The 15099-nt window shown below is 42.2% G+C and overlaps 1 protein-coding gene across 2 annotated transcripts; it reads left to right on the top strand.

The window, feature by feature from the left end:
• Positions 1–20: 20 nt before the first annotated feature.
• On the top strand, positions 21–13252 carry NDUFA8 (NADH:ubiquinone oxidoreductase subunit A8). 2 transcript variants are annotated; one of them, XM_036329907.1, is made up of 4 exons: positions 21–183; positions 5773–5936; positions 9001–9166; positions 12408–12890. In XM_036329907.1, exons 1-4 carry the CDS (start codon positions 133–135, stop codon positions 12426–12428), a joined length of 402 nt encoding a protein of 133 aa, XP_036185800.1. In that variant the 5' UTR covers positions 21–132; the 3' UTR covers positions 12429–12890. The 2 variants fall into 2 exon arrangements, with proteins under 2 accessions (XP_036185800.1, XP_036185799.1); XM_036329906.1 differs by lacking the exon at positions 12408–12890 and adding an exon at positions 12938–13252 and having other exon boundaries at positions 23–183.
• Positions 13253–15099: the final 1847 nt, after the last annotated feature.

Genomic DNA, 15099 nt, shown 5'->3' with positions numbered 1-15099 from the left:
AGCAGTGCGCCTGCGTGCCGCCGGCTGCGCATGCGCAGGCTGTAGGCGGCCTTCCGCGGTCGGAAGGGGAGTTCAAGGAGACGGGGGCGACGCGGCTGCGGCTGCCTCGTCCGGGTCGGGGTTACCGACATCATGCCGGGGATAGTGGAGCTCCCTACTCTGGAGGATCTGAAAGTGGAGGAGGTGAGACTTGTCCGGGAGGCAGGCAAGCGGGGCATGTGGCTGAAGTTTCCCGGTCCTGGGCCCAGCCCTGCTTTAATTCAGCGGACCCTGGGCCCAGGCCCCTTTACCCCCAGCCCCCCAACACAAACAGGTCAACCCCCCGGACGCCCCTTCCTCAGCTCCGGGAGTCGCCACTCCAGCCCGCTGTGGCTGGTGAACTCGCCCCCCTCCCCCACAGCGACCTGCTTCTTACTGTGAGTTACAGTGGGTACTTTTTATTAAGCACCGACCAGGGGCACTTTACTTACTTCATGTCACTTAATACTCAGACCTCCCTGCGAAGTAAGTATGCAGCCCCAGCTGCTCACAGTAGCGTCGTCGGTGCAGAGTGCATTAGAATGGAGGTGGAAACCCGCAGGAAAAGGAGATGGTATTGGAGAGTGAAGTTGCTAACAGCCCTGGGGAGGTGTTCGGCAATAGGCCATTTAAAGCACTCAGTTATTCAAGAGGTACAGTTTGAATAATTGCCGTATGAGCATACACTGGAAAACAACAGGCAATGTCCCTGCCCTCATAGAGCTTATAATCTAATAAGGAGGCGTTCGAGGAGCAATGACAGCACAGTGTAGCTAGCGCTGGAAGTGAAGACCGTATAATACCAGGATAGCAAACCCGAGAAGCCTTTCCCAGACGCCAGGTGGGATTTCCGAGCATCCTTCCAGCGACACCCAGGAGGGATATGGTTGGTCTCGCCATGTTGTAAGTTAGGAACAGGTCATGAGGGAGGACGTGCTTTGCCCAAGGTCACCTGGCTAGTTAGTGGACGAGCTGGAATAGGAACCCGGCTCTGATTGTAAAAGCCATGCTTTTAAGTGACTCTCTGGGGCAGACCCTTTTCTATTTAGGGAGACAAGTGCTATTTGACGCGTCTCTAGTGTTGGTGGGAAGCAGCAGCCGCTGAGCCGGAAGAGGTCGCTGGGCTGAGGCAGGACTGGGAAGCAACCTGCACAAGGCCAGACTAAGAATTTTGGACCTTATCCTGTAAGTGAGGCGATGGGGGGGAGGTGGAAGGTTTTAAGGCAGAGGAGTGACAGGATCAGGCAGAAGAAAAGATCAGGCCACAATGAAGGAGAGAACAGCAAGACTAAAATTAATGTGCCAGAAATTATATCCCAGGCACTGTATTAAGTGTTTTTACCCCATTTAATCTTCTATGGCTGTGACAATGGCAACTGTTTTTTTTCTCAGATGAAGAAATTTTTAGTTGTGTTCAGGGACGTTATCATAAAGTGAAATTTGCTAAAAGGTGGAGGAGGGGGTTGGGTGGGGGTGAGTGCTGCCAACAGTCAATCTTTTGTTTCTTGCCCCACTGTGAAGCTGGCTTGCTCTCAACTTGGTGTATTTTTCATTGGAACTTTAATTTGGTACCACAAACATCTGAGGTTTCACTTTCTGCAAGTATTCTATATCTAGAATACATTTGCCTTTAGGCTTCACACAGTTAAATTGAGAAACAGGTAATCACATAAATAACTAAAATAAAAGACAGTGTAATTAAATGCTATGGAAGAGGGGCAGACGTGGTTTAAGAGAGTATGATTTGCAGTTGTCGCTAAATTCTAGTCCTAACTGCTCAGTTACCTTGATTAGTCACTTTTAGCATTTGCAGACACCGTTATTTTATTTGTACGATGAAGTGATTCCAGCTGTAGAATTAATTTCCTGAGGCTATAAAGGGAGCAGAGCAAACACTTCTTGGGCATAATGTAAGAATTATAAGCAGAGATGGAGTGAAGAGCTTTCTAAGTGAGGGTAGGATCTGAGCAAAGGTAAGGAGATGGGAAAAGGCAGGGGACCAAAAATGGGTTCTGGGACCAGGGAGTTCCGTGTTCTGAGAGAACAGCAAGAAGTTCCCGTTTGAAGTGTCATGGGTGATTTGGATCCAGAGGCTTGAGTACCCATAGGAAGTTTAGGCTTTATGCTTCTGTTAAACCCGAATCCTTCCAGGGTTTTGTTAATTTGTTTCAGTAGCAGAGTAAACTAAGAATTGTCTTTTAGGAAGATCACCGCAACAGCTCTGTGAGGAGTGGATTGGAGAGAGGACAAGAAAAAGAGGGAGACTAGTCTTGGTGGCTGTTGACCCCAACATAATTGGTGACTGTGCACAGAGAGGAAAGAACAGATTTGTTTAGAATTGATCAGACTTAGCCAAAACTTAGGTATCAGAGCAGGAAAGGTTGAGGAATCAATGTCAGATTTGCAGCCTGACATTGGGACCGAGGAAGCCAGAAGGAGGATGAGGTTGAGAGGCAAGTTAAACACATTTTGGACCTCACTGACTTGAGTGATGGTACACCCTATGGAGAAGGTAGTCAGCAGCTTGGGCTGGAAGATCCTTGTACACATTGGCAATTTTCCGTAAAAAACACAAACTAATACTTATAATGTGCTTTCTGTGTGCTAGGCACTGTTCTCAATATATTAATCATAACAGTTCTATCAAATAGGTACTATTATCCTTCATTTTACAGAAATTAAGTAAAATATAAGTCATAGTATAAATTAAGTACTATAAAAAGAGGCGCTGACGTGATTTAAGGAAGAGAGAACAGGACTAGATGATTGGTTGTAGATTGTAAGACTTTTTCTGCCTCTTTTCCACACCTGCAGAGAACATAAACCTGTGCAGTGAGGCTGTGGTGAGGATAAATGAGGAAGGGGGTTGAAGTTCTGTGTTCTTTGAGACAAAGGGAGCTGAATGAATTTGAGAGGGTATTCACAGTGAGCAGCTGTGAAAGGATGTTGTTTCTGTTGGAATTCCTCAGTCTCAGTGAAGAAGCAGGTGAGGGGAGATGATGACATTCTGAAGTTCTGTGCCACCTCAGTGATAGTGATGTCATGGGAAGAGGCCTGGTTGGAGGTCATTCTCTGGATTCCAGTTCTGTGGTTTCCACTGACCTGCTATGTCAGCTTGAGCACATCTCTTTTTCCTCAGGATAGAGTCAGTGTGTGGCTCTCATTCTTTATTTCCCTGTGATAGCATATGTTACATGCTCAGCAACATGGGTGTATCTAGATTTTGGTAGGACCTCGACTTTTATAGGAAAGTAAAGCAAAGAATTCCGTTGTCTTTTGGGGCATGATAGCTATGAAGGCATTTGAGTTATTAAATCAGCCATTTAAAGATATTTTAAGGCATTTGACAAAGAAATAAATATAGCTAGCTTAATTTTTAAAATATATTAAGTTTTTAAAAAAAGTTTGTGTCTTGATTTTTATTTTTCCAGTTCTTTATAGGTGATATAGCAAAACAAGTGTGTACCACTTAATTAACCTAAATAAACACTTATTAATACAAAATTTTACAGATTTTTAAACAAATTTACTAGCATTGCCATGGCAAATTTCACTTATATCATAAGTAAGTAATTGCTTTGATAATTGTAACAATTGTAATATTAATAGACATAGTCATAACTTTATTTTCCTCTTTCTGTAGTATATAGATGAATTACTCTCTTCATCTTTCTTTGCCTTTTAGTTTAGTAATAATTTAAGCTAAGCTGGGTGAAATTCATAAAATAAATTATATAATTTTTATTATAGAAATAATAATTATAAAATTTTCACATAAAACTCCTTAATAAAATATTTGCAAATAAAATCCAGTGGTATCATAAAACATAATATACTGTGACAGGCTAGATTTTATTCTAGATACAATGGGTCAGTTTTAGAAAATCTATTAATGCTCTGCCTTACATTTATAGATTAATGAAAAGGAAACCTGAACATTTCAGTCTTTCCTCATGGAGAAAACATCAGTAAAACAAAACCAATTAGGATCAGAAAGAAACGTTATTAATGAGGAAAATCTAAACAACAATATCGCAGACACTAGCAGCAAATGTCATTCCAAACTTTGAAGTTAAGAAAAAGGCATGGGTGCTGCCACCATCACTGTTCATCTGTGCTATCCTGGAGGTCTGGGTCCGAGCAATAAGATGGGAAAGAGAACAAGAAAGGAAGGGTAAATATCAGAAAAGAGAGGAAGCAGTTTCTATTTGTAAGTAGAATTTTTTTCATTAATTCTCTTGAGTTTTGCATCAGAATTGACAAGAGTCCAGTAAGGTATAGCTAGAGAGAAGATGCAGTGTACACATAAGCAGTAACCAATTTGAAAATCTAATAGAAAAAAGATCCTTGTTAAAGTACTGAGGAATGAACAAGAAATGTGCGGGGTTCCTATGTGAAGGAAACTAACCAAGGGACACAAGAATGACCTGAATAAGCGTAGTGGCATACTGCATTCTGGATAAGAAGGCATGATTCATGTATTCTTACCTTATTTGTAGCTATTGTATCCCCAATACCTGGCCCAGAAGTGAATATTCAACAGTTACTTCTGCTAGACACTATTTTGGGTGCTTGGTGAACCAAAGTAAATGTTAAAATTTCACTATAGTTTGACATCTTTATTGGATCTGTGTTGAAAAATCCATATCCTCTTGGACCTTACATTTCTAGCAGTCACACATAGGGTGACCACTGATGCAAGCTTACATGAGATGATTAGAGAAAGACTCTGAGGTGGAAAATTTGAACAGAGACTCAATAATGTAAAAATGCTCTTTTAATTTAATATATAACTAAATTTAATGCAGTTCCATTGCAATTTTTTTTTTTTTTTTTTTTTTTTTTTTTTTTGTGGAGGGCGGTGTTTGTCTGGAAGAATAGCCAAGACAATTTTGAGAAGAAAGAATAATGGGAAGGATGGTCCTCCCAGACAACAAAGTGTTCTGATAAGTTATAGTAATTAAAACATTGTGGTACTGGCCCAAGAAAAGGTACAAAAAGGCCAGCAGGGCCGTGCCTGCAGCAGCTGGTAGATAGCCAGGTGCGGCTCAGTTCCTGTGAGCCACTGTAAGCTGCCCTGGTGCCTCAAAAAAGTACTGGAATCAAGTGAGACTGACAGTTGTAGGGATGCTACCTGGGATATACTCAATAATTTTTAAAAATTCACATTTTTTAGTACTTTATTATTAGTAATAACTTGGTGGATGACATGATCGTACTCATGCTTTCTAGTCTCTCATCTTCTGTGATTGTGCAATCTTCTGGGGGTTTTAGATATCTTTCTACTATTAGATATACTCTACTATTCTGGCACCTGTATTAGTTAGGTATTAGCTAATATTCTTGTACACTCTGATATTCTATCACTTCTGATCCTGGAGAGGAGACTCATAAAAGCTCTCCAGGGTTGATTTCTCCCATTACACCCAGAAGCCTCCATCTTTCTTCAGAGCTCCCTTCTTTGTTATACAGACTAAGGGTTCTGTTAGGGCTGCCATTTCCATGTCTAAATGGGGATATGAGAGGGTCCTGACGGTGTATAAAGCCATGGATGTGAAAGAGCTTTGTGATCTCCAAAGCAGTGTAGATAAGATCATCGAGGGTCATTAGGGCAGTCCCCTTGTCTTTACTTTTTTGGGCAAAGTCATAACAGCTATCTTTGTGTCCCCTCTGTTTTGAAGCCTGAGGTGAAGTTGAGGAATCCATGTCCTAGTCACAAATCTGTGCTCTTTCTCCCATTGCTCCTTTCCCCAGGTGAAAGTCAGTTCAGCTGTGCTTAAAGCTGCGGCCCATCACTATGGAGCTCAGTGCGACAAACCCAACAAGGAGTTCATGCTGTGCCGCTGGGAAGAGAAAGACCCGCGGCGGTGTTTAGAGGAAGGCAAGCTTGTCAACCAGTGTGCTCTGAAGTTCTTCAGGTAAAAATCTTTGCACATCAGTGCCTAGTTGATTGAACCATCCAGGTACATGTATCTCGGTGAACATCAGCTAATTAAAGGAAAGGATCATTTTAGTGACTAATGTTAGTAGGCAGAGCGAGTCTTCGAAATCAGAGAGACCAAAGTAAGCACACAATAACTGATAGTTATTTTTGTTATTTGTTTTTATTATTTGGCAAGTTTTTAATCTTCATGAATCTCAATTTCCAAATTATAGAATACTACCTATCTTATACAGAATTGTTAGGAAAAATTTGAAAAGGCACAGAAGAACAACTCAGCTCAGTGCTCGCTAGCTGGTATCCCTAGATTGTTATCATGGCCATTACTACAGAGCACACAGGATGGAAAGAAAAGTGTGTTCAGAGTCAAGTTTTGGGTAGGCCACTGTGCTTGATACTATAAGTAAAAAAATCCAAATTGTAGTTGTAGAAAAATGGTTTAACAGCCATATTAATCAGATTTCTGTTAAAAGGGATTGGAATTTAACTCCAAGGGATTTGGCTCATGCAACTGTTAAGTCCAGAAATAGGACTGGCATTGGGCAGGGCTGGATTCAAGGCCTTAAATAATTTCACAACAACGTGATGTTTTTTCCTCTCCTCCCCCGATCTCTTAGTTCTGCTTTTCTCTGTCAAACTTATTTTCAAAGAGACCCTTTCCTTGCTATAGCAAAAATGGGCACCAGCTTCTCCAAGCTGCTATGCCTCTTGCTTAGCAGATGTAGACACAGAGTGCCAATTTTTCAGTAATATGAGCAGAGGTCCCTGGACTGACTCTGATTGGCCTGGCTGGTTGACTTCATATGCTTATCTTTGAATTAGTTGTGTTGCAGGAGATAAATGCTATGGTTGGTCTGGCCTGAAGTGGGAGTAGACTTAGCTTCATCTAAACCACATTGCTGGGAGATAGGAAGGGTTGTTTCCCAAAGGAAAATTAGAAGGATGTTACAGAAGAATGGGGAATGACTGCTGGCTAGGCAAAACCCACAGATGTCTGCTAAATGACGTTAGAGGAAAAAATCAAATTTTGTCACATAATGGCTGGTTTTCTTTTTTTGTTTCTGCTGTCTTTGTCCACATGCAAAGATATTTTTGTGGTTAAAATAGTGTGTCTACATTTTAAAATTGATTTTTCACTTGAAACTGTTGGGAACGTTCTTTCAGGTTGTTATATTCTCTTCATGGTCATCATTTTTACTGACTATATAATATTCTATTGGTGGATAAACCAACCATAATGTACTTGACCAAATCCTATTATTAAACATCATTGTTGATTCCAGCTTTGATTGTTTTGGACAAATCTGCAGTGATTACCTTTGTGTGTAGATCTTTTTCATTTTTAAATTAATTCCTTGACATAAATTTCCCAACAGTGAGATTATTTTATAAAAGGCTTTAAACATTTTTACATCCTCAGCACTGAATCTTGGTATACCTCACCAGCATTACATATTTAAATATTTGGTAGGTACAAAATGGTATTCTTTTTTTTTTTTAATATATTTTATTGATTTTTACAGAGAGGAAGGGAGAGGGATAGAGAGTTAGAAACATCAATGAGAGAGAAACATCGACCAGCTGCCTCCTTCACACCCCCTACTGGGAATGTGCCCGCAACCAAGGTACATGCCCTTGACCAGAATCTAACCTGGGACCTTTCAGTCCGCAGGCCAACGCTCTATCCACTGAGCCAGACTGGTCAGGGCCAAAATGGTATTCTTGCTTGAATTTGCATTGATTTGATTTCTAACATTGCTTATTTTTTAATCTTTCTTTAATTTTTTTTAATTAAGAGTTTATTTGAGCCAAAATTGACAACATTGCCAGGAAGCAAGATCTTAAATACTTCCAGATTTTTTTATTTTCTGAGAGAACTTTGGCAAAGCAAATATTTGTGTGTGTTTTTTTCTTTTTTAAGTGGGAAATATTTGAATTTCACGAGTTCCTGAGGTGTCTAATTGCCTCCAGGAGAGGAATTTCTCACTGCTGAACTTGCTTGTTGTAGGTATTGGTAGATGACTGTTGGATACGGGTGCCAGGGTGCCAGAGCCCAGAGCAGAGACTAAGTACTAGAGTAGTGGTTTGCAGACCTTCTTCTACAAAACTCCCATTGGAAACAGTAGCTCACTGACAGTGATTTGCAGTATCACTTGCGAATCACTTTTGTGCACCATGGAAATCCAGCCAGGTGTGGCTAGAGGTAAATCAGAATAGTTCCCTAGGGCTTTCATAGTCCTTCTTCCTTCCTGTTGCACACCCCATCACCCCCAAGGTTATACTTGTTATACTCAGAATACCTGCAAAGGGTACATAAGAAACGGATACCAATGGAACCAAGCAGAAATACAAAGCAGATTTTTCTGTTTCCGTAGACCATCTCTGAGGTTGTTTCTGAGCCATGATAAATAAGATTCCTATGTTGAATGTAGCTAGAGTCTTGGAATATGACAAGCAAGTAGTTCAAAATTATTCTTTTGGGACAAGAGATGTTCTGCATTTCTTCCATGGCCTCAAATACAGCTTTTACATAAAATAACGGTATTTTATTTATGCTTTAGTTTGCATTTACTTGATTACTAGGAAAGTTGAACGGTAAGAGAAGGAGAATTCTGCAAAATAATTAATATGCTACTTTGCTTCTTCGTAAAGAGCACCAAATATAATTTAACTTTATTACTGACAACAGTAATCTCTGTTTTTTGTTCTGTGCATTAATAGAATGAGGACCTTGAGCTTTTGAGGAGTGTAGGGCATTTTGCCTCTAACCTGAATGCTCCCAGGATCTTCTGCTTGGTAGTTTGTGTATTTGCTTTTTATAATCTGTCTCCTTTGCCATTATCTGTCCCCTCTGACTTCTATCCGCATGCCCATCTCTGCTTATGCCTCTGTCTCTTCTAAACTTGCTAAGTTGATAATCTTTAGAATTGGATCTAAAGAATAAATAGGCTCCAAGTGAGGAGATTTGTTCCTATTTCCCCCCACATTTCTGTTTTTCATTGTTTTGCAAAGAGCCCCCCTAACCTACCCTTCTTTTCCAGGCAGATAAAGCGTCACTGTGCAGAACCTTTTACAGAATACTGGACCTGCATTGATTATAGTGGCCTGCAGCTATTCCGTCGCTGTCGCAAACAGCAGGCAAAGTTTGACGAGTGTGTGCTAGACAAGCTGGGCTGGGTGCGCCCTGACCTGGGAGAGCTGTCCAAGGTAAAAAGAGTGTCCTGCTGGCGTCTCACTCTGCTCACTTTCCCACTAAGGGGAGGTTAAGGCTGGAGGTGGTCAGAATAGGGTTCTCTGCGAGTACAGGTATGATGTGAGAAATCCAAATTTACCTAACAGGTTAATTAGGGAGTGATTATGCACAGTCCCGAAGGGAGTTTAACAGAGATGCTCCTTTAAATAGATCTTCCAGCATGTGCAGATTTGTTTGTGAGTAATTAACTAATTGAAGAACAGAAGGGAGTAGATGAGGATAAACAAAGTGTTAGGGGACAGACACATTGTTGGTTGAAAACATTGAGGTTATGGTGGAATTCGGTAGGGAAATAGGATCGGGGTTATGCCAGATTTTTCAGGAACATAACTAAGGTAAACAGAGTACATGCCTGTAGTTAAGTTTTCCTACCCTTTCTCCTGTATTTCCTACCTCAGTTGTGATACCACCACATGTTGAAACATCAGAGCTGGAAACCTGAATGTCTTTTTTCTTCACTTCCCACTCTTTCTCCCTTCTTCTACAGTCATCATTCCTATAGATCAGCAGGAAGAATTGTTGAATCCTCTCAGTGTCCCCGCTTCTTGGACAGGAGTTTCTAACCTGGGCTATGTGTATTTCTGGGAAGGGAGGTAGATCAATTCGGATTTTAGAAGACAGTGCATCCTCTGACATTGAAGAATTTAGGAAATAATTATATCTTCATGATAGGCATGATCTGTGTGGAAAATAAGTGTCACTTTCTTTTAAAAAACTTTTTAGGGGCTCCCTGTGCCTGCCAGATAAAGTGTCCTCTCTATATCCTGGCATAAAAAGCCCTTCGTGACCCATCCCTGCTTCTTGAGCCTCATCACCCTGCATTACCTCTGGGACAGCATACGTACCAAGGCATGGAGGGAAAACTCAGGTTTTAGTGGAGACAGATAGTAGATTTGAATCTTGGTTCCACTTCTTAATTGCTATGGGATCCCAAGCAGATTGCTTAAAATTTGTTATCATATCAGGTCTGGCACCTGTGTTAATCCCAGTTTTCTGTGAAGATTAAGCTAGAGAGCCCACGTGAATCTCCAGCCTCGTGCTGGGCACACAGACCACCAGTTACTGTCCATTTCCTTCTGTGGGTGTATATTGTCTGTGGTCTTAAGCTCAGTGTCACAAGAAGATGGATGGCTTAGCAGTTTGTTTTTAGTATCTGGCTTGATTATTTTACTTCAGATACCTTCTTTTGCTGCACTGAACAAATTTTTAATAGTTGATAATTCTAAGTTGGAAAGAAGTGGAACTTGCATATTTAATAATGAAAACTACCTTTTCTCATTTCTGTCTTTCATGAAGAGAGAATTAACAACTCATGCTGTTAAGAAAGCATATTTATTTAGGAGTCTGTGTGTTAACACTTTTAAAACCCTAAAAAAAAAAATTTTGTTTCCTTTTTTCAAAAGTTATTTCTTTAAGGGGATTATCAGTTTTAGTTATGCTGAAATCAGTATCCAGTCTCCTTCTGTCAGTTGGACAAAACCTGACTTTTAGCTTCATCCACTTTTCTTTTTAATCCTTACCTGAGGATATTTTTCCAGAGAGAGGGCAAGAGAGAGGGAAAGACAGAGAGAAATATCGATGTGAGAGAAACACATTGGTTGCTTGCCTCCTGCACGCACCCTGACCAGGGCCCAGGCAAGGGAGGAGCCTGCAACCTAGGCACATGCCTTTGACCGGAATCGAACCTGTTCCCCTAGTGATTCCTACCCACTTGTCTAGTCTCAGCTCTCATGTCATGTCCTTTGAAGTTTCTGACTCTCCTAGTCAGAATTGCTCTTTCACCCGTGATTCTATCATCCTGGCAATAGTAATACTGAAAAGGAATTATGGAGCACCTGCTGTTTATACATCAGGCACTTTTTGTATATGATCCTAATAACCTTGGGAGCTCGTGGCCCCATTTTAGAGATAAGAAATTGAAGGTTAAGTAGGCTGCTCAAGGTCATTTACCTAGGAATTCATTTAACCACATACTTCTGCACCTTTTTTCTTTTGAGTGTGGTGCAGAAGAGAAAGTTGTTATTGTTCTTTCCACAATCATTTGTCTTTTAAAGAGTTCCTTTATTGCCTTCAGTTTGAGAAAGATTTTTCTCAATTTATTTCAGAGATATCTTGAATTTCCTTAAAGGAGCTTCAAATGCCAGCTGGGCATTTGGAATTACTCTGTCCAGCAGTAAAGAACCATTATTGATCTCTAATTACAGCACAGAGATGAGAACACTGTTTTAAAAACAAACAAAAGACTACTCTGGACTTGTAGTCAGAAGATTTGGGTTCTGGCACCAGCTCTGACATTTACCGTGTACCTTTATCTTAGGCAAGTCAGCCTCCCTGTCCTCATCTGTGAACTAGAGAGAATAATGCTTTGTAGGGTGGTTATGGTAATAATTACTAATTGTGTACATGAAAGCTCTGTTCATGATATAGGAAGACTAATCTGGTCATGTTACCTGGAGTGACTTAAGAGTTCAGACCTCTAGATAACCGGACAGTTATCTGTCTTCTCTGGGCCTATTTCCTCATCTTTAAAATGAGAGCAGTTTCTGCTGGGTTTCCAATAGAGATTTTTGTGGCCATCTGAGGGGATAATGTGGGTGTAAACACTTTCCATCTCTCTCCCTATTCTACAGTTAAGTGCTCCACCCTCTTGCCTGGCCTGTGAGCTCAGCTCTCCGCTTCTGTCCAGTTTAGCTTCTACACCTTTCAGCCTTAAGATGTGATTGAGTTACTTCCCTGCTTCGGGTTTCCGTCAGGTTAAAATTCAAACACCTTGGCATATCCTACCCTTCATCCGCTGGCCCCTGCCTACCAGTGTAGCGTGCTATGGAAAAGCACAGGCTTTGGACACAGACCTGGCTTTGAGAATTAGCTAGGTAGCCACAGTGAACTCTGCAAAATACCCCAGGGCAGGGGTCCTCAAGCTTTTTAAACGGGGGGCCAGTTCACTGTCCCTCAGACCGTTGGAGGGCCGGACTATAGTTTAAAAAAAAACTATGAACAAATTCAGCAACAGGCAGCGGCGGCAAAAACACCCGGCGGGCCGGATAAACGTTTTCGGCGGGCTGCGTGTGGCCCGTGGGCTGTAGTTTGAGGACCCCTGCCCCCAGGGTGGTGGAACAATGTGCCCAGCATCTCTTCTGACAGCACTGGGTAGTGGTGAGGTGGGTGCACCGTTTTCCTCCACTCTCCATGCAGCCTTTGCTTTGGCCATTCTAAAGACATGCCTCTCTGCCTACATATGGACTGTTCACTGGGAATCTTCCTAATCTTCCTGTTGGCTCCTGGTCATCCTTCAAGATTAAGCTAAGTGTTGCTCCCCACCCCACTTCCCCCCGAAATAGTCCAGGCCCCTAACCCTCAGGACAGGTTAGGTGTGTGGAGTCCTTGCTCTCCTAGCACTCGGTTTGTGTCACGGTTACCGTAATTCGGTGAGGAAGTCGCAGTTGATTTTCTTGTCTGGCTCCCTCACTAGACTGCGCCCCTTGATAACAGGGTATATCTTGTTCCCTTCTGTGTCCCAAACTTCTGCCATGTGGAGTGACACAAAGTGAACTGTCTTAAATGTTTACTCAAGGGTTGAATGAGTCTAAATGTGATTTGCTGGCGCTCAGAGAAGAGGAATAGTTGGGGCAGAGAAGCAGAGAGGAAACAATGGGAGGCGTCTGGGGTCACAGACCACTCCACCTGACTTTCACCTTTGCGTCTTTCCTCTTCACCCCTCGCAGGTCACCAAAGTGAAAACAGATCGACCTTTACCGGAGAATCCCTATCACTCAAGAACGAGACCAGAGCCCAACCCTCCAGTAGAAGGAGATCTGAAGCCTGCCAAACACGGCAGCCGCTTTTATTTCTGGACCATGTAAAGATGGGTCCATGGCCCACACTCAGCCACACACCCAGACAGTGGATGAAAACTCACATGCAGTTAGCGTCGACTGATAGAGTTCTTTCCGGGATCACAAACATTAACAAAAAGTTAATTTATGTGACTTGGCAGTTATTCTATACCATTTCCTGGCCATTAAAAAATTTAAAGGAAACAGTTGTATTTTATTATGTTTTATATAACCTTTTGGCCTTTAAAGATGACTTCCCCTTGTGTTTTCTTCTTGTGGTCCTGCCTGTTCCTCTCTTGGCTTTAAGTAGGCATTTGCCAATGTGGCAGTTTGTTGGTAGAGAAATGATGATGGAAAGGCTTTGTTACCTGAGACAGCTGCTTGGGGAAGGGAGGAGAAGATGTTCACACATTTTGGAGCCGACTCTCTTTCCCATCTGACCTCTGAAATAGATTTTCTTAAAGGCCATACAAGGGGAGCGTCCAGCATAGGAGAAGCAAGGAAATGTTTGAGCCTGTGACTCAGGCCACGGGAGGGGCCTCCGGGCTGAGTCCTAGGCAGTTTTGCTCAGGGTTTCTTAAAGAACCAAACTCCCACCACTTCCCCTTGATATCCCATCCTCAAGCATTATAACCCAGATGTTTTTCCTGATAGGCCAGGGAGGTGGACGCTGAGCTCTCAGCTCCAAAGCCAGGAAGTCGGGAGGTCTGAGTGTCAATTCCAACCTTGGGTGTGTTCCTTAACCTCTTGTGAGAGGTTGAATTTGAGGACAAACTAAAGGGAACATGCTTATCTACCTCCTGAGCAGGTTAAAGCCACAAGTATTTATAAAGCTCTGGTTCAAAGCCCTATTATGTCTTTATTTTCCCCTTTCATTCAGTTTCTTTTTCACTAGTAGGCTATTTCCTCTCCATCTGACTGGGTCACTTTACACCTGGTTGAGGCTTGAAATTGCATATGACCCTGCGTGTCATTTCAACTCCCAGGGCGTGGGTTTCCAATGTGCTGAGTTCAAAAATGTGAAGTCATCGCATAAGAGTCTTTCTGAAGACCTTTCCAACTCCCCTTCTAGATGGTCTAAGTGGGAAGATTGCTGGGAGGCCTTGGGCGGATGAGGTGCAGGACCTGTTGCCCCAAGTGTTCGGACACTAAAGAGAGAGAGCACTGCATGGTCTGCTTTCCTCCATCCTCACCCTGTTTGACCTCACAGTTGGGATCATTTTAGGTGACCCTTCTCCCTCCTATTCTGAAAACATTCCTTGCCAGCTGCCTTTGCCTCATTCTCCAATTTAATGAAGAAAAATAATAGGTTCTTACATTTATAAAACAGCTACGGCAACATCCATTAACCTCTTGGTGGCCAAGTAATTGGAAGTCACCTCTGATGTGAAAGTTTGAGGATGGCTCCAAGTTGGCATTTACATGATACCTTAAGCTATGTGTTGCTTCCTAGGACTTGCATTGTGTGCCTTGTGCCAAGTGCTTTACATATGTCACCTTCAATGCTTCGAGCCCTTTGAAAACGATTCTGTTATATGTCATGCCCATTTCACAGATCAAGGCACTAAAGCTTAGGGAGAGGGTAAGCCCCAGTCTTACATGGGATGCAAATGAAGATTGTCTGGTTCCAGTGGCCACACTCGTGTCCTTCAGAGTCATCAGTGGCTTTCAGCCTTGGATGTGGGCTACAATCACCTGGAGACCTTTAATTACTGATAATCTGGATCCCACCCCTAGAGATCCGGATTTAATTTGTCTGCCTTGTGGTCCGGGCATGGAGTTTTTGAAAGCTCCCCAGGTTATTGTAAGGTGAAACCAAGGTATAGGGCCACTGAATGATGTTATACATGAAGCAGGTCCAGGAGGCAAAGTGGCTATGCTGAGATAGAAACTCAGATTCATCTGATTCCAAAGCCCATACTTCAAATATATGCCTCTGCTTATGAATCACCTGGGGCTCTTAGGAACAGGAAGATGCTGATTCAGAGGGGATAAGCCATACTGTTTCTGAGAACAGAATCTATGAGTGTCCTGCTTCAGTGTCCAGCCCT

The sequence above is a fragment of the Myotis myotis genome, unplaced genomic scaffold, assembly GCF_014108235.1.
Source record: "Myotis myotis isolate mMyoMyo1 unplaced genomic scaffold, mMyoMyo1.p scaffold_m19_p_12, whole genome shotgun sequence".
NCBI lineage: Eukaryota > Metazoa > Chordata > Mammalia > Chiroptera > Vespertilionidae > Myotis > Myotis myotis.
Note: the sequence above shows the minus strand (reverse complement) of the source record. Positions and strands in the feature narration are given on the sequence as shown.

Bases quoted from the DNA above. Each gene is read 5' to 3' on its own strand.
- NDUFA8 (XM_036329906.1), top strand. From the start codon at position 133: ATGCCGGGGATAGTGGAGCTCCCTACTCTGGAGGATCTGAAAGTGGAG. The intron at 184-5,772 runs GTGAGACTTGTC...TCCTTTCCCCAG, and splicing joins AGGATCTGAAAGTGGAGGAG to GTGAAAGTCAGTTCAGCTGT. The intron at 9,167-12,937 runs GTAAAAAGAGTG...CACCCCTCGCAG, and splicing joins ACCTGGGAGAGCTGTCCAAG to GTCACCAAAGTGAAAACAGA.